Source organism: Rhinolophus ferrumequinum, chromosome 10 (assembly GCF_004115265.2).
Source record: "Rhinolophus ferrumequinum isolate MPI-CBG mRhiFer1 chromosome 10, mRhiFer1_v1.p, whole genome shotgun sequence".
Taxonomy (NCBI): domain Eukaryota; kingdom Metazoa; phylum Chordata; class Mammalia; order Chiroptera; family Rhinolophidae; genus Rhinolophus; species Rhinolophus ferrumequinum.
In genome coordinates, this window is record NC_046293.1 from 16,975,394 (window position 1) to 16,999,180 (window position 23,787).

Genomic DNA, 23,787 nt, shown 5'->3' on the forward strand with positions numbered 1-23,787 from the left:
TCTGACTGCTTTCAGTATTTGCCCTTTTGACATTTTTGAAGAAATAAGATCCAAGTTTGATGTTGAAAAGAAAGCATTGATTTCTTCAGTGAGAGGATTTCTTCTCCCTATTACTGTTTCCCCTAGCTGTGGGGAAAATGCTCCTCTAAGGATTTAAAGCAGCTCATTTGAGCTAAAGAACATCTTTCTGAGGAATAACAGAGCTCCTTCTGAGCAGATCTTTTGGAGCTGACGTTGGTCCCCTTTTCAGCAGCATGTTGTATTTTTGAGGTCCGGCCTTTTCCTCTGAGTTCTACATTCTGAATTGACAAGCTTTTGATCTCAGACATTGGAGAATACACTCCCAGACCAACCCTCCCCACAAACCATGATCCAAGACACACGTCCAATAGTTTCCCCAAGTTCTTTGCCTGGTGGGTGGCCCTAGAACCTTAGCCCTCACCCTTTATTTGGTTCCAAAGTCCTCCTACTTCCAAATATCCATTCTGAGCTTTTCTTGGGAGTCAGCAAAAACAGTAATAAAATAAATTGTAAATATGCACATGGTTATGAAATTACCTTTTGGATCAGCTCCTCTGCAGTTGGCATGGGAAAGACTGGGGACATGGCTTGAGTAGAAAGAATGGGGAAGGGGCCTTGCCCACCCTTTCTGTGAATCTCTATCAGCCGGCTCTACAAGGAAATGAACAACTGTTTTGTTGCCTTTTTTTTTTAAGAAAGGTGTCAGAAGTCTTCTTAGGCTGCAGCTTTATGCAAATATGCTACTCAAGAAGAAGGCTTTAGGGTAGAGTTATTTATATCCCACAGGCATTACACATATGAAAGGTGAAACTGTGAATCTGAATTTCCAGGAGTGGATCTTCTCATGATGAGCAGGTCCTTGCAGTTAGCTATTTTGGTGGCGCACAATTCCCATATCTAACTGTCCAATCGTTCCAGGCAGGAGACTGCATAATCCTTCAATAATTTTAGAATGACCCCATATGTTTCGTTCCCTTGGGATTTCATGACCTGAACTTCTGGGGATTAGATTTACTACTACCTTAGATTCTTAGTAAGAGGTGCAGTCATTTCTTTTTCTCCTAAACAGGTACAGCACTCAGTCATTAAAAGGTCCTCACGTGGCACAGTTATTGCCCTTCCTCTTTGATGTTGACTCTGGAATTAGCAAAGAAAATGGCCATTTCTCTAGGAATTATTGCCCTGCTCTGTGGATCATCCTACCCAGAAATATAGACCATTTCCCCTACATTGAAATATACAATAATCACTTCAGGAAATTGCTTTTCCTATTGGAAACTAAGAGCTCACATAGGAATGTTTCCACAGCACAGCTGATGATAATTACGATTCACTGAAATTTCAGTTTTCTTTGATTGTGACATAAAAACTGGGACATAAATTAAAACCCAATTATCCTTTAAGTGTAATTGGGGTTATAAAACCAAGAGACTGTGAGTCAGTGTGTCGCTATCACAGGAGCACAGTGTCTGATGGAATGGTATGTGTTCTGTCTCCCAAAGCAGCCTTTCACATGAAATGATTGGGGATGAGGGGATCTCTGCCCAGGGCAGGCCAAGAGAGTGCACCAGACTTGGAAATTCAGCTTGGAGAAGTGCAGTGAGTGTCCAGGACATTTTGGAACAATTAAAATGTGCTGAAACCACCACAGGACAATCCTGGCCTGCACCTGGGAAGGTGCCTGGCGATGGAACAAGGCGCACAGCAACAAGATTCCAGCAGGTACCTGATGCTGTGCGCTTGGAAATGGCAGTTCTGTCTACGTGGGAGACAGGTGCAGCTCTTTGGTGGTATAAGTTACGTCATCAAAGTCCATAATAGGAGGATGGACTTTGCTTTTCAAAAGGGCCTGATCCACAAAGGCAGCAGACCAAGGAGATCTTTGGTCAATCAAGTCATAAGTTAAGTGCACGAAGCGGGGGTCATTAAGGAAGTCTTGGATTATTCTTAAAGTACGTAAATTGCCCACCCACCTGCAGCTGCCTGCCTGGCCACCTCTTGTTGATGCATTATTTGTGGACTCTTTGGGTCAGATCATATCCACTGAAACTTCCCAAACGTACCCAAAGCCTCTCATGAGCCATGCCTCCTCCCTATTCTGGAGTTTCAAAAGGCTTTCACTTCCTTGTTTTTCCAGAGCATTTGTTACTCCCTTACAGTGTGCACTGTTCATATTTTTAAAAGAGCACATACCCATCATGTGACAGTGACGTTCTCCTCTCTGTCCCTGCCACGCAGCTGAAAGCCCCTGTGGGGCCTTGACCATGATGAAGGCAGTCAGGCACATAGTAGGCACTCACTAAACCATGCTGAATTTGAGCACCATTGAAATGACATAAATCCAAAGTTCCAACTTTTCTCTCTGGAAGGTAAGTCTTGCCTCAAGTTACTAACTACACAGAAGACTTGACCAAACCGAGCGCCCTTCTAAAACCAGCCAGGTTTTCCTTTGAGGGCACTCACCTCTGCAAACAACTTCCTATCCACAGGACATCAAGATCTGGACTAGGGTTTCCAGCAGACCCGATTTCAATTGATACCTCAGCATCATCGTGTCCCCTGAGAATCACCAGAGAAAAACATGCAAAGTCCAGGTTATTTCCTCCACCCCTGAGAAACCACGCCAAGAGAGAAGTCTAAGGAAAGATCTGGGCTTTTACAATCTTATTTCATAATCTGTTTTCTTATCTACTACTTCGCAAAACCAAAGGAAAATTGGTATAAACCGGATCCACAAAAGATCAGAACGTGGTTCTCAACGGCAAAGACAAGTGTACATTATAAATAGCAAAACAGCTGGCTTGGACCATGTTGTCGGCCACTCATCCAGTTGAGGGATTTGGATGACATCATAACCCTTGAGAGGGTATTGCTAGCCAGCTGGTGTTATTTAGAATATACAAACATTGGAGAAAAACACACACGCACACACACATACACACACAGTTTCAAGTTATGTAGAAAAATATGAACAATGAGAAAATAGTTTGCCCCTCAAGTGCCCTTCCCCTGGAGGGGGGTGTCAGGGGGTGGTAGGCAGCTTCATAGAGGAAGGAAGAAAAAGATTTTATTTTTTCAGTTGGCTTTACAGCTCAGCACAATCTTTGCCCTGTCACGGGCAAAAAGCGCGAGACGGTGTCCTAAAGGGAGCCAATTGCAATACTGCCTGCCCCTTTTCTAGGTTCTAGGAAATGAGATCATTCCCCTCGCTTGGCAACTAGGACAAGGGGTCACCCCAGCGCTGCCTTCCAATCTAGTTTACCCCAGTCATTTCAGGGTTAAAATCATAGGGTTTGCTTGGGGTGGTCTTGTCTTCATTTCTTTTTTCTTTTTTTTTCTTTTTTAATTTTGCATTTGCTCTAGAATATGAAAGGGCTCACCCATCCCCCACGTATCTCCCTTTAATTCTGATAAGGTGTATTAACAGATGTGTATGTCTTCGTGCCCAGGAGAAAGTTCATCAGGGAACAGACCCTCATTTTCTACCGCAGCATCAGTATTTTCATGTCTGCTCACCCTGTCACTAACACACATTCTATTAAGGGGGAAAAAAAAAAAAGAAATGCTTCTGTGCTCTAGTTTTAAAATGCAAAGGTATGATGTTATTTGTCACCATGCCCAAAAAAGTCCTTACTCGTTAACTTTGCCAGAAGAGGGAGAGAGAGAGAAGGCAAATGTTCCCCCAGCTGTTTCCTGTCTACAGTGTCTGTGTTTTGTAGATAAATGTGAGGATTTTCTCTAAATCCCTCTTCTGTTTGCTAAATCTCACTGTCACTGCTAAATTCAGAGCAGATAGAGCCTGCGCAATGGAATAAAGTCCTCAAAATTGAAATGTGACATTGCTCTCAACATCTCCCATCTCTCTGGATTTCTTTTTGCCTCATTATTCCTGCTAACCAATTCATTTCCAGACTTTGCACTTCAGAAGCAATGGGAAAAATCAGCAGTCTTCCAACCCAATTATTTAAGTGCTGCTTTTGTGATTTCTTGAAGGTAAATATTTCTTACTCTTTGAAGTCATTGGGGAATTTTCTTTAAATTGTGTACTGTTTGCTTCTGCCTAGGAATGTTACTCACTTTAGAATTTTCATTGTTTCGGAACTGGGAGTTATTTATAAATTGCTGAATATGCAATTCTGTGGGATCTGAAAATATAGCTCCGGGAGATGGATGCCTTTGCACAGAGAAATATGTATGAGTAGAAACTATTGCAAGGTACTTATGCTAAACCCTCTACTTCTCCAGGGCTTCAGTCGTGTCATTATAGAAGATTCCTTTAAATCCTGTCTATGGTTAAGGGCTGTAGACAGTGGATGTGAACTTTGGGATTTTTTTTTTTTTTTTTGCAGGTGCAGATGTTTAATTTTAAGACCATGTTCGCGTGTATGAGTGAGGGTGTGTGTGTGTGTGTGTGTAACTTGTCAGGACTTTTATTACAAGGCATGCCACATACAAAGAGTTACATTTGAGCTGATATAAAAGCTTTTAAATATGATCTTTGGAGCTAAGGTCCCGGAACTCTCTGCACTTATGCCCAGAGAGTCAAAGTTAGAGTGAAGTTTAATTTGCTCTTCCGAAAAAGAACTTGACAACTCTTGCTGACCTTGCATATTCGTATAATTTAAACAAATGCATACTGTATATGGTAAGCGGAAACTTTCTAGCAACTGCTTGTCCAAGTTTTCTCGTTTAAAGAGGACTTTCATGGGCAAAGTAAGGACGTGGGGTTCTGTGTTGTAAAACTCTGATTTTGTACTTGGTGCTGTAAAGTCTGTTTAGGTGAATTTGGCTGCTGTTGTCTACGTACGACTTCTCATTTCCAATCATTGGCCTTAGTTCAAATTTCCATTCTCAGCAAAATTATATCCTTCCAGACTTGTGTTTTTCCAATTTGCAAGCACTTTTAAGCCGCTGTCACTGGTTCCCTGCTGCAATTGCCTGAGGTCTCAATTCATAAAATGTCCCTGCCCCTTAGGACAGCATTCATTTGCTGCTTTCAGATACTCCACCAGCAGGACTTCTCTTAGTCCAGTAAGTGGCTGAGGAGTGAAGGATCCATCCTCGTCAGGCACCTGATTCTTCTGCACTTGAGATGCCAAGACACATGCTGGCTACCTTGTTTTTAAAAGAAATGGAGTCAATATACATATAGTCTCTGTGGTCTGACAGCTGGGGGATTTGTCTCCCGAATAGATGATCATAAAAGAGGCTGTGGCATGTTCTATCTGCCTTACAAGTTTGGAAAACTATCTCCAAATGAACTTTCCATGCTGTGTATGCTGAACTTTTCAGAAGTAGAGCTAGCAAAAAGTTGTTACTTTTTTCCTGTACTTGGAGCAGGAAGTGGTTTGAGGGAGGTGCACGGTCTTCCAAATGTAATTCAGTGAGTAAAGGTGTCCTGCCTAGAGGCAGAACTGACGAGCTGATTGTACTCTGAGTCCCCAGATATTTCCAAGTGTTTGAGTCAGAGGGAAGAGGGTACCGGAGAGGATTGGATCGCAGGTCACTGTTCATGATGGCCACGATAGGCGTGCATACAATGGAAATTCATGGCTTGATTGAAGGGAAACAATTGACTCAAATCCCAGCTGTGCAATTTGTTCATTGTTTGAATGGACAAAAGGCAGTTTACCCAGGCTCACAGCATACCTACCTGCCTGAGTGTCCAAATGTAACTAGATGCTTTCACAAACCCCACCCACAAAGCAGCACATGTTTTTAAGTCCTCAGTTTTCTATTCACATCAGCCTCATAATACCCACCCTGACCTGCTGTAAAAGATCTGGAACAAACAAAAATGGTTACACCTACAGTGAGTATTTTCTTATGACTATTGCCCTCAAATTTTGCTGGGCATTTTCATTGTAGCCCAGACATCTGGAATCAATTGATATTCCATTTATTTAAGATAAAAAGAAAAGTCTTTTAAATTTTGGATTTGTGAATGATTTTTGAGAAAGAGTGCTCCGATTTTTTTTCCTGTTCTCTCTGTTCTTTCTGGTTCTCCCTTCCTTTTTCTCTATCATATCTTTCCTTTCTCTCTCTGTTTCTTTTGTGTTTGGCAAAACAAAAGGCCAAAGAAATGATGAGCATATGAAGCTACTTGTTTCAAACTTTTAACTCCTAGACAAGTTTGTTATTGTTTTCTTTTTGGGAACATAATGTGATAAATTCTCTGTTTCTCTGTGGGTGTACTGGACCGTTCCCTAAAGGAAAATGCACTAGGGGATCTATCTTGTCCTAGAATTATAAGTGCTGATATGTATCTGACAATATAACTCAGCAAAAGAAAGAAAAGAATGAAAGAAAGGAGGAATGGAGGGAGGGAGGGAGGGAGGGAAAGAGGGAAGGAAGAAAGTAAGGAAGGAAGGAAAGAAAGAAAAAAAGAAAGAAGAAAGGAAGGAAGGAAGGAAGGAAGGAAACGAAAGAAAGAAAGAAAGAAAAAAGAGAGAGAGAGAGAGGGAGAGAGAGAGAGAGAGAGAGAGAGAGAGAGAGAGAGAAAGAAAGAAAGAAAGAAAGAAAGAAAGAAAGAAGAAAGAAAGAAAGGAAAGAAAAAAAGAAAAGAAAGATCTGTAAAAAAATAAATCTTAAGTTCTTAAATGCTAGAGATTTGTATGTATTTATGGGCTTAAATGTGTTATACTGGAAATAACTATTAAAAATATAGCTTTGACATCTAATGACGTTCTCAGTTCAGTAAGACGTAAGTAGAGTACCTTTTCCCCTGATTTCACAAGAACTGAAGAACGTGAAGGCATCTGCAATTACAGGTGCTTGGCCTTCAGCATTACTATAAACGCAACAAGGAAGGGAGAGGTGGAGAACTAGGATTCGTAGAATAGCGTGCATTCTAGAACTGGCCCATTGCCAGAATGTGGGGTATGTTCTGTAAAGGGCAAATTACAATTTTGCTTTTTTGAAAAGAGCAATGAAGTCCAGTTGGGTTAGATTTGTTGAGGTTTCCACTGAAAATACTGAAGAAGGAAACCCCCACCAATTATTTTATAACTAAGAAAAATGGGGATTGTGTGATGACTTGTTTCTAGCAGTCTCAGTGGTTTGGCTACATGGGGGTGGAGGTTTCCGTAGGACTCCAGTAGGGTCCTACTGAGAAAATGGAAGAAATGTTCACTTACATTTTCACCTCATCTTCCATTTTATGTCCATTGCTTATGATGATTTGCAAATAGAAGGCACTTTTTGTGGTCAACTCTTTTACAAGCATCAACTAAACATTTACATTGTGTTAAAGAGAGTCAGAGTGTTGGGATTTCTTCCTAATTGCTGAGCTGAAGTTCTGGCCACAAAAATGGAAATCTTAATTAAAATGATGGAACAAACTTTGCCACTGGTTAAGTTGAGAGTTCATGGAAAGCAAGGAGGGTGGTAGAAAAAAAATGACTGAGTCTGTTTCTCCAAAAGTGGTGGGGTTGAGTGACCTCTTCTGGAAGGTTCAGAAAAAGGCTCTTTTTATAATGATAGTTTCCAATGTAACTCTGTGACCCTATTCATAGGGTCCCTCATTTAAACTCCTGAGAGTGACTCTTCCAATGCTTCTGAAAGTAGCTGCATCTAAGAAAGGTGAAGCTACTCAGGTTGGGAGCCTTTCTGGAAGAAACCACATCTTTGTGCCACACGCAGCAATATGGAAAAACTTCATGATCATCTTAGCCTTGTTTCTACTACTTAGAGTGAGGATGGAGATGGGAACCACAGCAATTCTGCGTCTGGCAGGGCTGACACTTGGCTCTCTATCATTGGCTAAGTCAAGCCAACCAGGGGTCCCTCGGTATATTTTGCTATAAAATGGATACAGTGACACATAAGCCCCTCCAAGAGATGAAGTCAGAATTCCTGTGACTTAAAAAAAAAAAGGCTTTTGTAGGTTTTGAGCTCAGTGCCCTGTTCATGGACAGCACTCTCTACATATGTGTTGATTTGATACTGAGATTGACACAAAGGGCTTTAGAATGCAGAAAGAGTAGGGTCTGCTTAGCATGAGCCAGTTTCATTCCTAAATCCTCATATTTTTCCTGTTTCTTTCTTTCCCCCTTTTCTTTTTACTTCCACTTGTGGTTGTGTTAACTGCTACCCCCCAGGTAAGATATCTGTCTCCTCTTCTCTCCTCTTCTCTCCTCTTCTCTTCTCTCTCCCTCTCATTAAGGGGGGGCGGGGAGAAAGAAAAGAAAAATCCTATAACTCTATGTAGTAGTTTCACAAGTCATTTTTTTTAGTCACAGTGAATTCTCTTTGATCAGTAGCTAGGGAATGATATTCTGGTTAATATTCTCGTCAATAATGAGTGCATATGCCATCTATGCGTGGTCAATCTTTACAGAATTTAAATTCATAAAACATATTTGGCATCAGGTCTGGACTGAGCACAAGTTAACCTTTGATAATTCAAAAGGTTGACCAGGATCCCTGAGTGGTACGGGATCCTGCTTCAATAACAGCATCTTTCATGTCCATAGTAAATGTTTCAAGATATTTTATCTCATTGATTTAATAATGGGAACCCATAAAGAAGGGGTTCAGGGAGGACTTCTCCAAAATTCCGTAGTAGCAAGGGAATTAAACACAGGTTGTTTGATGCCAAGACCTGCTCAGTCCACACGACCTTGTGGTCTCTCGTGCACACTGTTGTCCTTCTGTGCAGAGTAGTTCTGATTCGTGACAGTGTGAATGCAGGGGGCTGAGCGCATTCATGCCCCTTCCTCACTCCCCTTGCAAGACCCAGGAGGAAACATGACCGCCTTCCGTTTCTTTGGCAGGTAAAGGTACACATCATGTCCTCCTCGCATCTCTTCTACTTGGCCTTGTGCTTGCTCACCTTCACCAGCTCTGCCACAGCTGGGCCGGAGACACTCTGCGGGGCTGAGCTGGTGGACGCTCTTCAGTTCGTGTGTGGAGACCGGGGCTTTTATTTCAGTAAGTAGCCCTCCCTCTCACTGCTCTGTGGATTTACAACTGCAGGGAGTGTGTGAATATCTGAAAGACTGCCCGTGGCGGGCAGCCATCCTTAGCCTTTGAGATTCCTCACCTTAAAGTAAGCCTAGTGTTTCAGTTGGGTCTGTGGCAGGTTTTGTAGATTTAGGATGGAATTTTCCTCCTTAGCAGTTTGTCTTTTAACTACTTCCTGCCAAGCTTTCCGGCAACTATTATGCTCTACCCTTAATATTCCATTCCCTTCCGTGAAAGGATGGGACAACATGACCCTGGGGGGGCGGGGTTTGAGGTATTTGTTCTTGAGACCCTTGGGTGCAAGTATAAACATATGGAAACATGTAGGCCTGTTTGAAGTGCTAGGAAAGTTGGAGTAAAATAGTAAGGTGGACTCGGAAAAGAATTAAGGGGGCACCTCCCAGATGTCTGCATGCAACATGAAATCACTGGGAAGAGACAGAAGGTGAACTTCCCTCAAAGGCCCATTTGCAAATACACCGGCTCTCTCTTCAATGCAAACAGAAATGCCATATTAATTTGATTTTCGGCTATTGCCTTCCTTTGATGTAGCCCTTTTCTGGGTCTCTCCAATGATATCTCCATCTGAAAGGGGTTTTTGACAAGTGTGGGTTTACGTATCCCACAAGGAGGTCCCAGGTGATTAGAAAGTCCACAGTCAATAAAAAGTAGGCAGCCACATCAACACTTGCAAATAATAAACACAAACAAAAGTCAGTGCTGCCTGAGGGAACTCATCACTTAACTTTACCTCAGAGGCGACTCTCTCATTGTATATTACAGAACAGGGAAGGACAAAGCCAGATGCTCATTCTGTATAATTCTTTGGAATTTTAGAGAGTTCCAGAAAACTGACGTTCAGGTCCTCAGTGAGCATGAATCATTCTTTGAGGTTCATATCGTTCAAGTGTAGACAGCTTACCTCAGTTACCCACTAAGTTTTGAATAGCTCCTGTGATGACTCACACACTTCAAGTCTCTCTCATCTTCTTCCCAGGGAATGTGGTATGCGTGGTGTGTGTGTGTGTGTGTGTGTGAGAGAGAGAGAGAGAGAGAGAGAGAGAGAGAGACAGAGAGAGAGAGGGAATGAGAGAGACAGACAGACAGACACTGGGGTAGGGGTCTGTGTACAGCTGTCTGGGATGGGTAGGGGGTGGGAAGGAAGAGGCTGAAAAAGGAGATTGATGATCTGTACTCATCATAGATTTGGCAACAAATAGCCTTTAAATTAGTGACAGAACGAGATGTGCTTTCTACTATTTGAATGGGCAAATTCCCACTTTTTCCAGCCAATGCTTTAATTGAGCGAATTCATTTCTTTTTCTGGCAATAAAGCGATTCTATCCAGTTCTCAGTTGCAGTACAGATAAATGAATTCACTGGGTGCATTCTTTTCAAAGAGCAGACTTGTTTTACCTTTAAGATATCCTGCGGAAGGCAAATGTGTCACATCAACATCACTCAATGACGGGTTGTCATTATTCTTTACTGTGCTGCTACTGATTCGCATTAAAAAATGAATAAGTAGCTCTCACTTATTATGCCCAAGGGGATTTTTTTTATTGCCTTGATAATCCATTTGTGCAATTTCCTTTGATCCACTTGACTAGGTGATTGCCAAACCCATCGTGTCTTCTGTTATGTGCCAGGTTGGATTGTCTTGTTCAATGTGATATGCTCCAGGATTTCTGTTCACAGTGCATGGAAACTGGATCCTTCCATGACTATGATGTTTGCATTAGATGGTGAAAAGTGAGAATGGAAAGAATTATTTGTTCCTCAGTAACCATATGATATGCATATATGTTCACAACAACACTTAAGATATTGGACAACTATGATGGAAACCAACTTCAAGGGACTGAAATGGTTCTTTTACGATCAAATTAAGCAAATGCTTTTAAATTGAAAAGGGGACAGTTATATATGGCAACTCTTGATGTTTAGAGTGTGACTTTGGATAGGAAGGGGTTTTATAAGTTGTGTATTCTTATTGTCAGTATTGTCATGGAGAGTCCATGTTTCCTAAGTTTGTCTTGTAGAATTCTGTGACTTACGTAAATCATTTCCCTGACATAGACCCTCGTGCACAAAAGTATTCTTGTTAACTTTCTAGTCAACTGGACAATCCTTTTGTCCAAGAGAAGTTAGCCCCTTTAAATTCCTTAATTCAAAACACTGATGGGGCATCTGCTACGTATATGACACTATATAGTCACGAATGAGATGCCTAGAAATGAATGAGAGATTGACTTTGTCTTCAAGGAACTGACAGTCTAGTTGCTCAATGGGAGGTTAAACACACACACACACACACACACACACACACACACACACATTAAATGTTATCAAGTGTCACAAAACAAAAATAAGAATCATGGGAGAATAGATTATAGTTTTTATATAGTCTTTACGCTTTTCCTGAATATTTTGTCCCACTTTTGAAATCATCTAACCAGGATCCATCCTCTCAATGGGCTCCTTGATGCCAAGTGCCATATTTATTTACCATGACATCACAGTACCTAGCTCAATGTCTGGGTGCTGTAGCAGTGGCTCATATGTTATTGTTGAACTGACAGGATTGAATTGAATTGAATCCAGTTGAATAAAATGAAATTAATTGTTTGGGATCTTAGTCTTCAGAACCAACAAGAATAGGTTTGTTAGCTACTTTGGACAATTCTTCTCACCTCATATTTACCCAGCTGTTTGATAAAACTGTTTTTCTTTTTCTTTTTTTTTAACTGAATACAATATATATTAATAAACTTAGAGGCTGCATTCTGCTTGTCCCCAAGCTACACTGATGGTCTGTTTTGCATCTGAGCCAATTATTCTTAGAGGCATAAACTGTTGTCAACAAATTTTATTGGGTTCCCCTTTTGTCCCCAGAGATCTACTGTGTGTGGAGAAGTAAGTTCTAAGCATTTAGAGTCTTTGAAATACTTACTAGAGAAAAGCAGTCTTCTCCACCTCTATTCCCTGTCAATTGACTCTTATTATTATTTTTACCCTTATTTTCAAAGTTTTTTTCTGGCTGTATCTTTTATTTAGGGCTGCTTGAAATCCATTTTGAAAGTATGGATTTTTGTTTTTTAATGGTGGAAGGCAGTTTCTGATCTTAGTTTGAAATTCAAATATCTAAAAGAAAATTGCCTCCATATCTATCTTTTTTGTTGGGCTAGAATGTTTCATAAGGAAAGTTTTTTTTTTAACCTATTAGAGACAGACCGGAATAAATTTTTTTTTTTTTTTCGGAATAAAATTTTTCATCATGCTTATTTTGTATACATTGACCCAGTGTTGTGAGTGAGCTCATATTTCTCTATAAGCCCAAGTTCCACTAGGACACAGTAGAAGCAACCCTCTAGATAATCTGTTTTGTGAACATTTTCCCAGCATAAGTGAAACATTTCCTCTATAATTAATGCAGCTTCCCTAGACATTTTATGAAATGAATTCCAATGAAGAGCTAATTACTGATTCTTCCCTATGCATCACAGTAAGAAAGCATATCAACCAGTCTTGTGTGCTCATAGTCCTATGAGGAAAATGGTGGCATAATGGAGGTAGCACATTGGGAAAGAGCTAGCTATTATCTTACAAGATTGATGGAGCCCTCACAGAGGGTGGCTTGTTATAACCTTGTTTTGCGTGAAACTGTAAGAGGACAAGGAATAAACACTTAGTTTATTCCTTCAAGTGAAATAGGAGAAGTTAAGCTTGCTATAGATATAATTTTTGACAGCCATTAACCATTTTAACATGTGCTTTAAGGACTTGTGGAATTTCTCTCCTTGGAGATACTTAAAAAATTGACGGACAACCAGCCATCTTGGATGGTTTCAATTAAAAGCGACCAAAAGAAAGCAAGTTTCTGGGGTCCTTTTTAGTTTTAAGAGTCTATAAACAATCTCTTAAATAAATTGTATATGCTTTACCTCAGCAGTCTGGGAAAAAGGAAAAGTAAATCAATTAGAAAAGAAAGTTGGATACCCTTTCAGCTATTCCAGATTTATAGCTTTTATAAAACATACTTCCAATGCATAGTTATTAAGAACAGGTCTGAATAAACAAATGGCATTCTTCTTGTGTTAAAACATACTGTTGGTAGAGTTTAAGTGAAACTTTGTAATGAATTTCATTGTTATTGATTGAAACAACCTTTCTAGATCTAGATTAGTATTATTAACTCAGGCTTCTTTCATTTGAAATATAGTGCTCAGAAAACTGCTCCCAGACCTGTCATTCATTAGCTGTATGACTTTGGCAAACATTTAAACTTCCTGGGTTGAAATGTCCTTGTCTATAAAACAAGGAGATTTTGTTAAATTAAATGACCACTTCTAACTTTAACAGACTCATAGTCTAGGTTGTAATTAACAAGGATTTGGTGCTATTCAAGAGAGGAGAACCTTGAATTTAAGCAGTGACCGAAGAACATTTCATCTTCTTTATGTTCTTTACATAGTTTCTGTTTGTCTCCAAAGATAGGAGATTATACCTACTTTAGGATAGAGGAGTCCATTTGTTTGCTTGTTTTGTTTTAAGTTGAGTTTCAACCTCTCAGAGATGGAATAGAAGCTCAGTCATGACGAAATACACACAGGTCATCTGGCCACAGGAGCACACATCTCATGAAAACAGATTGCGATTTTCCTTTGCTAGGAAGGACCAACTGAGAGTTCTCATCTTGACATTTTCTTTCTCTTTCTTGGACATGAGGACACGTGAGGAGGTCAGTTTTGAGCTGCCTTTCATTAAGTTAGAGGACAAATAAGGATTTATAGACTTCGAAATCTTGACCAAATGTCTTTTCTCAGCCTATTGATATTCCCTTTCCAATTAAAGAAGAGAGTGTACAATCTGGGGTATTCAAAGGCAGTCACTCACTTTTATTAGCATTGCTTTGAGTGGGGCTGGATTTGAGTTGTGCCATTGGCATTCCTTGGCTTGGTACCTCTTAGACCGCCGGCATGCATTTGTATGACAGCTGATCAAAGTTAGGGGTACAGTCATTGGCTGTGGAAAAGCTTTTCTCTTTGAAACTAATTGGCACATGTGGGGTTTGACCTGTGGCCCTGACCTCGTTAGCACCACTAAGCTAATAAGCCACAGATAGTCTTAAAGGAAAACAATGAGTTTTTATATTGACCTTAAGTACTCGCTACTACTCTAAATATGTCCAAGAGGACCGGGGGACCACTAAGAAAATGATGGTTTCTATGCAAAATTAGAAAGTAGTTTGCATTTTCTAACATTTTAATGCTTTTAAAATCATCTCCTCTCTGATAGAGAATTATAAGAAGCAGGAAAGTGAAGGGTTTAAGACCAGGAACATGGTCTCTATTGCCAAGAATCCAGGGTTTGAATCCCAGCCCTGCAACTTATTTGGGGGGAGGGGTGCATGGCCTTGAGCAAGTTACTTAACCTCTTTGTTCCTCAATTTCTTCATCTGTAAAATGGGACCTGCCTCATAGAATTGGTGTTAGGATTACATGAGTTAATATATTAGAACATATTAACTTAGAATTCTGCCTGGCACATGGTAAGCACCATACACATGTTAGCTATTATACTTATTTATTCTCTTCTGGGATTAGTTTCAGAGTCTATTGCAAAGGTTGAGGTATCTGAACAGCCAATTTATTACACACTCATTTTCTCTCCTTAGGGGCAACTTGTAAAACCTGTTATTAGTAGTAACAGTTATATAGCAGGGCCACTAACAAGAAGAATGTCTTATGTTCAATTAGTATGTTTACTTTTTCAAAATCCAATCAGCTCTCTCACCTTGTCTTTACCCCAGTCTTGGAAGGCAAGAATTATTGCTTCATTGGACAAATGAGAAATGTGAGACACCGAGATTTTGTGATTTGCTTCAGTGGATGGATCCAGGACCAAAGTCAAGGTCTCTTGTCTCCAAGAAACATGTTCATCTGGCCATTCACACTGCTTAGCGGCCCAGAGTGTTGTAGCATAGGGAGATGCTTCCAAAATTCCAGTCCTCTTTTGAGAAATAAGGAACAGGAACCCCTGGGTGACTCAGTTGATTTTGAACACGTCTTTGAAAGGAGGCATGAGGGAGGTATCCATGTGATTTCACCTTCTAGAAAGACGTAGGAAATACTAATAGAATTTCCTCAGGGTACACAAGAAAAGTCTTCTTTGATGAGAGGCTGTTGCTGTTCAAGAGTCTTTCATAGACTGAATTTTTGGACTCCACTCAGACAGAATCCTACAGTTCACCTAGGAGCCCCAGGATATGCAGTATGATCTGGGGGAAACCCTCCTCGGGCCAACTTCAAGTTTTCTTCTTACTCTGCCAGCACACCTCAAATTTTCATTTCTTACAGCTATTAGTTCTGTTGGTTTTTCTCAATGACCTGTTGAAGAAGGGCTGTTTATTTGGACCAAGGATCTTTCTCTGGGTGTTATGGGAAAGGGCAGAAAGGAGAGTTGACCATCAGGCAACATAATCTACACAGTGTACCAGGCAGAAAGAGATTTCCCCAGCTTGGCCATGAAAAGAGTGTTGGGAGCAGCCAGGGGTTTGGATGAAAGGCTTCTACCTGTGCAGGTAGCACTCAACCAGGTGTTTGAAGACCATTAGTATTAGAATGCGTCATATCGTCAGTGACTGGTAGGTCAGACATTTTGGATCCAAAAGAGAGTTTGGTGTTCTTCGAATTCTCTGGGCCTCTATACATCTTGTCCAGACATCACACACCATGCCAGCCTTCCTCAGGGTCTCTGGTAAGAGCCGACCCCATTCCTCTAGCAGCCTTCTTTCTGATTTCACATCTCACACCAAAGAATCAGACTCACTAAAACAGGAACAAGATCTCTCCTAAGGAGATTTCTCATGGTTCTCAACAATGGGCTATAAAGCCTTTTCTCTTTTTTACGGCCAGACGTCTTTGACAACCATGGTGGCAAAAAATCGTTTTGCACTGAGCTGCTGCCTTGGCAGAGGTCCATCCTACACCTCTCTGTGAAACACCATCAGGCTCTTACATCACAAAGCATTACTTTTGGTTGCCTGGCAAGTTCAAATCCCCAGGCCTTATTAGCTGTTAGACGAAGGGGATGACAACATAGCATTTTGTTTGTCTCTATCTATATGCGAGATCATGTTTAAAACATAGCAAAGAGCTGTTATTTGACATGCAATTCCTTAACTGCAGTAAGCTGTATGCCTATTTAATGCATTGTTTAGTCTCACATTGGCTAAAGCCACTTAAAGAAGCACTTGGCAAACTCTGGCTTTTCATTCTTGGCATAGCTGCCCCTCTTACTTTTTCACTGAACCTTAAATACCAAGAAAAACCCTTCACTTACTTTATGTCTGGCATATTGCTTTATGCAATTGGCCAGAACTTTTGCATGTGGCCCTCTGCATTTGTCCTAAGGTAATTAATGGCTTTGCAATGTTTAATCAGCAGCAGCGCGGGCACAAAGAGAGACAGTGCAACCAGCAGAGACCCACAATCTTTTAAATTAAAAACTTTTACATTAAATGTTCAGGCATTCTGCAGGGATAAGGCTTTATATTCAAAAAAAAAAAAAAAAGGAAAAAAAGAAGAAAAAGAAAAAGCATGGTGAAAACCCTGGGAAGACACCCAAGAACCTGATTATTGATTAATTATACATCTCTCTCATATCTCCCTCTCAAAACTACCTCATTGTTCAAAAGAAGTAAAATTGCAAACTCCTACAAGCTTGGAAGCCCTTGAAAAATAATCTAGTCACACACCAAGAATGAAACTCATTGAGAAGTGACATATCCAAGGTCACACTGCTAATTAGCAGCAGAGGTAGAAGGAGATGTTGTTGATTCTGTTTTCTGATTCCAAGGCAGTGTTCTTCCTTTAGCAACAATAAACTATGCCTAGGTCAAAATTCCCTGGTAAAGTAAAATGACCAGGAGAGGCTTCCAGTCAAGTTCATCCTAATAAAGATAATTCTTAGTGGCTCTCTCATTCCAATAAACTCACCTGAGACTTAAGTTAACACTTTTGTTGCCTGGCTGTAGAAACTTGCACAAACTGAAACAATTCCCCTGCCTGTTTCCTATACAATGCTCAAAGCCTTCAGATGTGCTTCAGGCATTCCGAGTCCACTTAAGGTCATAATTTAGACTATTATTGTCTATTATATTATTCTGACTCTTTGGTCACTCTCTCCAATGTCAACTTGGGTAGAACTGCTTTGGAATGACTTAGCAAAGCTGTGCTCCTGGAAACTCTGAAACAGTCTGACGAGTTGTTGGATCAGCTTTTTTTCTGAAGATTTCTCTGACGGCCCCAAGCCAAAAGAAATTTACACCTGATTTTTTTGCAGGCTTCCAAGCAAATACTCTGTGAATATCTTCAGACTTTTCTTCTTTCCTCTGTGGTCTTTATGAGGTCCTAGAGAGGCTGTTGGAGGGGTCTTTTTTAAACTTTGAAAATATGTTGGTCATAGACTCAGTTCTGTGAACATTGCTGGGAAGATGGTACTACCTCTGTGCCATTTACCCTGATGAAATGGGTCTTTCATCAGAGGGAAGTGATTAAGAAAGTCTGCACTGAGCCAACCCACATGCAGCCAAGTCCTGATTGTCTATGAAACTGGGGAAAGGAGCACCAAGAGTTAGAATTCTAGATTTAAATGATTTGGGGACACTGTAGATTTCAGCCCCCTCGCTTCCTCGTCCTCCCTGCCTCCAGCCCCAGCCCCTTGGTAAGACCAAGTGGCATGTTTTTAAATCCTACTTCATTTTCCTATTCCCCACTCACCTCCCGGAGCAGTGCCATTGGCAACAGTTTCTCAACCTCAGCACTATTGACATTTGAGGGCAGATAACTTTTGCTGGGGGAGGGGGACTGTCCTGTGCAACGTGGAATGTTTAGCACCATAATTGGCGTCTACCCTTTAGATGCCAGTAGTCCCCTCCTCCCAGTTGAGACAATCAAAAATGCCTTCGCATATTGCCAAATGTCCTGTTGGTGGGGCGGAGGGAAAAATCACCCCTCATTGAGAATGACTGGACTAGCGAAGTCTCCAGAGAGAAGCAACTAGAGATATGGGAAGCCATGAGTGAAAGTAACACAAACACTCATCAGTCACTGGTTAATCAGGATTCTGTGGGCCACTGCCCAGAGCGAGCAATGACAACAGAGATTGTTGTTTTGAAAGCTTTTCTCTGAACATAAAAAGCTCTTTCTATAGGCTGTATAAAAGGTGTTTGCAGGCCCTCCCTTTCGCCTGACAGCTATGGAAATTGTTTATGCTGGTAACAGCAGTAAAGGGAGGCAGGAATGGCGTAAAGCAAAACTGTGCTTAGAAGTTTGATTGTGACCACCTGGAGCAAATGAAAAAGAAGCTGGTTATCTTTGTGACCTCAATGTTTGGGGCCACTCTCTTCTTGGTCATATTATAAATAAGCTCTCAATTCCTCGGAAGTGAAAAAGCCTGGTTCAGAGGTACTAGCCAGCATTTTTCTCCTCCCTTCGGTGTTTTTCTGAATATCATCACAGTCATTTTATTGTAAACAGCCCCACCAGAAAGCAGAAAGGGAAGATCAATGAAGTATTACTTTGGAAATCAGAAGTTCCACATTGGGGTCTCACGCAGCTCCCCTACTTAACAGCTCTATGGCCTTGGAAAAGTCACTTAATTTTCTTGGGTCTTACCTTCCTCATTAATAAAATGGGAGTAAAAATATTACTTCTTAGTGTTGTTTTCAGGCTCAACTATAGAAGGGCTTTGGAAACTGAAAGGGCCATCCAAACACGTCATTATTAATGGATTGAATCGAATACTTTGCCTTGCCCCTCTGATTGCCATCCACAAATTAGTTCAGTGGTTTGGCTTAAACCATTAATGACACTGACCCTTTAGTTCAATGGTTCTGCAATACTTATAATCTAGAGAAGTTAATTTGGCAGTGTATCTTCTCAACCTTATTAATAAAAAAGAAAAGCATGTTGATATCTCCTATTCACATATCACTTTGCATGTAGACTCCCCAAGAGTTAATTAATGGATCTTGAGAATAGAATGCTCACACAGTGTTACTACTTATTTCCTCATTAGAAAAAGCAGAAAAAAGATGGAGCTATCATTTTACCACTCTGAGTGAGCTTGCTTAAAGAGTGTGTCTCCGTGAGGTGGTTAGGTGGCCACTGAGGTATCACACAGGTACGCAAAAGATTTCCATTCTCTTAATTCAGCTATAGGTGATTTCTGCTTAACCTCTAAAAGCAGTACTCAGCAGAAGGAATGTACTCACTAATCAGAAAAGTATCTTTGCACTCTCATCTAAACTGCTTCCTTATCACAGCCTGACTTAGGGGAATTGAATTTGTTTGTTTGTTTGTTTAAGCATGGCTTTGATGAAATAAAATTGTGAGTTTTACCACCACGTGGACCAGTGACCATGGGGTTCTATCCCAGAGGCTTCACTTCACATCCAACATTTCCCAGAGACACAACATTTGACAGAGCAAAGACACCTTTTGAACCACAAAATCAAATGCTGGTTACTGCTGTTGTGAATTTTCATCCTCTCCATTTTGACCTCTTTCAGAAAAAGAGACTACATTTTAGAAAAGAGTTTTCTGTCCTGCACAGCATCCACTGGTGGGCAAGTAATAGAATTTATTGACTTAATGTTGAAAAAGTCTTTCCAAAAACTATTTTCTTCGACAAGTCCCCAGAACACACCCCATGATTTTCCATTTGCTACTGCCACCACTGTGGGTCTGGGATTGCAGGTATAGATGAAAAATGTCTTGCTGAGGTGTCCGCTCTGGGGACAATGTCAGTGTTGCCCCAGTGAAACTTCTCCAAGCTCAACAGTAAACTAATTCTAGTCAACAGAGGGTTTTCAAGGGCTACCATAGGAGGGTTCACAAAGAGATTCCACCCATCGACATTGTTATGAAAATAGAACCTCCACTCAATTCCTCTACCTTATTTCATCTGAGGTAGTCACCCTCCAAGGAGCAGGGGTAGTCAAGGGAAGGCACACCATTGGTGCGTCCCTGAAAATAAGCCCCCAGGCAGGTACAACAGCTGGAATACCAGCCCTCAGAGAACACTGTGAGCATGGCTCTATTTCTCCTTGCCAAAGCATAACTGAAGAATTGGAGAGCTCGAAAGAACCATATAGAGCAATCTGGTCCAGTGCTCTTACTTCCCAGATGAGGAAAGCCACGTCCAGAAAAAACATGATGTGCATGAGGTCACAAAGCATGCTGTGGAGAAAGCCAGGAGTGCAATTCAGTCACCTCATTCCCAGTCTAGAACTCTTTGCACAGCAGAACACTTCAAAACTTAACCTTAAAACTCATATGAAGGCACCATGGGCAACCAAAGTCCATCAAATCAGCATGAATTGTTACGTCGTCATAATCTTCTGATGTAACACATCAGAAGAGTCTAAAAACTCAAGCTCTTGACCATTCCTGAAAACATTGTTTCCAGTGTCTACCACCCACTGAATACCATCATCATGTCCGAATCTGACCAACTGGACTATAGGACTATGGATCTTCATAGACCTTAGTAGTTCGATGGATTGGAAGCTTTGAAAACAAAAGAAATGAGCTAATTTTTTTTAAAGATAATTTTAATTTGAAGTCTTGTCAGCTGGTTGACTAGTTGATGCATTTTGTATTGTGTGTTAACTCAGCAGCTACCCAAAACAAAAGGTATTGTTCATGTATTATTTCTGTCTCCACACATTCCTGACTTGCTAGTCTTCCGTGAAGGTCTTCCATGAAGAAGCTTAAATTTTCCTACGTATTTTGAGTTTTATGTTTCTTTCCATTAAAGTTTCCAGCCGTTCGTAGACATATTTAGTTTGGCAGAAGGTAGTGGTGACTCATAGGATGAAGAAATTTGAAAGCAAAGCTACTGAAAATGGATCTAATTTCTTTTTTGGGTAATTTGGGAGCAAACGATTGATAATTTGTCTAATTTTTCCTGGTTTCATCAGCTGCCATACTGCCAAATATTTGTTCCATATGGATGCTTTGTTATTCCTGAAGCATGTAACACATTACAGCTGCAACTATATATAATACGGTCAAAGGGTAAGACTATTGTTGGCTCATTTTCTCATTGTTTTTGGCTGGACACCCTCAATCAATGGGTATTGAGTGAAAAAACAGGATCATATTGAAACCATTTTCAGCATGTTCCTTCCTATGGATCCAGTTATTTCACTGTGAGTTTTCAAGCACAGCAAATGTTCCCTATTACAGGGATGATTATGTTTTCGGCATAGACGGGACTGCCAGCTAATTGCATTCATCTTATAATTCCACTCTCTCAATTTGATGTAGAGATGTTTTGGTCTCTCCAAAGATTCCTTCTTTTCAGCTGATTCTTGTCTCCCACTATAGAACACATATTTGGGGACAGATTCTGAGATCAATGACCTACTCAAACCATAGGCATTATTTCAGGATTACCTGAAGATAGTCTGTGGGCCCTGAGTCATATGAAACATAAGATTTGTAAAAGGTATGAATGCCACAAATCTGGCTGGCATTTCTGTAGATTCCTACCGTGTTTCCCCGAAAATAAGACCTAGCCAGACCATCAGCTCTAATGCGTCTTTTGGAGCAAAAATTAATATAAGACCCTGTATTGTATTATATTATATTATATTATTATTATATTATATGACCCGGTCTTATATTATAGTAAAATAAGACTGGGTCTAATATTAATTTTTGCTACAAAAGATTCATTAGAGCTTATGGTCCGGCTAGGTCTCATTTTCAGGGAAACACAGTAGTGCTTTATATGCAATTATGGAAATCCTTACCAGAGAAGCCAGACAAGGGTTCAGTAATATCGCACAAAAACACCAGGAAGTATAAACTAAAGACACAGAAGGACTTACTTCTGACCGGTTCTGAAGTAGGCACTGATCAGTTAGAGTCTTAAAGTCATTCAGTGGGTGATTGGCCCAATAAAAAATAGCAACAATAATAAAGAACAGAGAAGTCTATCACTTAGAAGAAACTAAATTTTACACAAGACCACGGAAAGTGTTTTGTGGCAAGAAGCAATCTCTTGTTTATAGTAGGAAAATTTGGTTTGATTAACAAATGTTCTCAGGGGCACACATCAATGCCACATAGTAAAAAGACAGTTTAGTATGTAAAGACAGAGCTAGAGCCTTGCTACTCAAAGAAACCTGAGAGCTTGTTAGAAATGCAGAATTAGGGGCCCTACTCTGGAATCATTAAAACAAATCTGCATTTTGACCAGATATCCAGGGAATCTGTCAGGGAATCTGTCTAGAGAATTTCAGGAAATAACAGGTACATGTTTATGGGGGACTCCATCAGTTAAGAGAGAGAACACAAAATATCAGGACTGAACTTTCACTGAAGATTTGAAAAAGGTTTTCGGAGCCAAATATGCTCATGCTCATGATTCAACTGTATCAAATCCCAATTCTCTCAAGTTGGTGGGGCCATTCCTCAGAGGAACTATAGAACTGCTCTAAGGATAACCCCAGGGCCTGACCTTCTGTGAACTGGAAATTGGAACTCCTAATTGCTGTGGCTGCAATTTCCAAACCCATCACAGGGGCCAGGAACTGAGATCCAGTCCTTAAGATCTTGCCAGTTTCTTTTTCAATAGTTACATTTTTTTTCTTTCTTTTTTTTTTTTTTTTAAGAACAGCCAAGCAAGAGTCCTTAAAACATTTTTTTTTTTCCTAATTGCATCGAGTGGACAAATGTGTGTTTTACTCCTATCAAATTGCTTCCTTTGTTGGGCTGAGCCAGGTTCTAATATTGTTTCTTATGACTCGGAGTTGATTAGTTCCGTTAGAGTTGCTATTGGGATTTAAGAGAAATGATTTTAAGCTAAGAAAAGTGGATTTCTGTTGGCACCTATTGGAAGGTGAAGGGTAAACTTTCAAACAGTTTTTCAAAGAGGCTCCCCAGGTGAAAGCTTTCACTCGTCTTATTCTGCTACTCGACACAGTCCCTAGCCTTAGACCAATAACGCAGGTTTAGCCACGTAAACGACATGGCCTCAGAAAGACATTATCCCACAGTGTGATAGGTAAAGATGACAGAGGGCCAGTTCGTAATTTCTAGTCCTTGGATGACACTAGAAAAAAGGGAAGGCTTTGAATTGGGAGTTAGGGAATCTTAGATTTACTCAGTGCTTCACAACTAAATAATTTGATAAACTTGATGAATAGTCCCACAGGTCTCAAAGGTTATTTCCATTGAAACAATGATATTAAGAAGAACCAAGACATTCTATTTCTAAAGTGGGATCATTGTGGTCACTTTTCACAATTTTCCAGGGTGAAAAAATAAGTCATGTAGTTTTCACATACATTTTTGTTTAAACTTTAAGTACCTGTCACCTCCTGAGTGTATTTAACTCTAAGATAAGGTGATACTGGACTTTTCTCACAATTACATATGTAATTTTGTGTAGACTTAATCCACAGCATTTTAACACAACAATATCCCTGACTCATGGGCATTCTACCCATTGAAAGAATGTTGACAAGATAATTTCTAAAACCTTTTTCTGAACTAACATTTACTGTTATTTCAAGGAAATCTCTCAAATCCTTTAAGAAATTCGACTGGTATGGAGATTATTTTACGTTTTTTCTTAGCATTCTTCTTTCATTACTTTTGCTCAGTGCTTCAGTAAAATGTATGCAGGTAAAATTATAGCACTAACCAACTTAATTATAGCATCGTCGGCTGGGCACCTGCTCTGTGCTAAGCAATACCCAAGGAAGGATGAAGTTCTGCCTGC

At 40.4% G+C, this 23,787-nt stretch overlaps 1 protein-coding gene across 4 annotated transcripts in view; it reads left to right on the forward strand.

The window, feature by feature from the left end:
* The first annotated feature begins 3,690 nt into the window (after positions 1 to 3,690).
* Positions 3,691 to 23,787, forward strand: part of IGF1 (insulin like growth factor 1) — a 74,276-nt gene continuing 54,179 nt past the window's right edge. For 2 of the 4 annotated variants that reach the window (XM_033117216.1, XM_033117214.1), the window contains exons 1-2: positions 3,691 to 4,014; positions 8,796 to 8,952. In XM_033117216.1, the coding sequence (XP_032973107.1) occupies positions 3,952 to 4,014; positions 8,796 to 8,952 (220 nt within the window). In that variant the 5' untranslated portion in view covers positions 3,691 to 3,951. Of the gene's footprint in view, positions 4,015 to 5,671; positions 5,834 to 8,795; positions 8,953 to 23,787 lie in introns of those variants that run through there. The other 2 variants (XM_033117217.1, XM_033117215.1) reach the window with 2 other exon arrangements.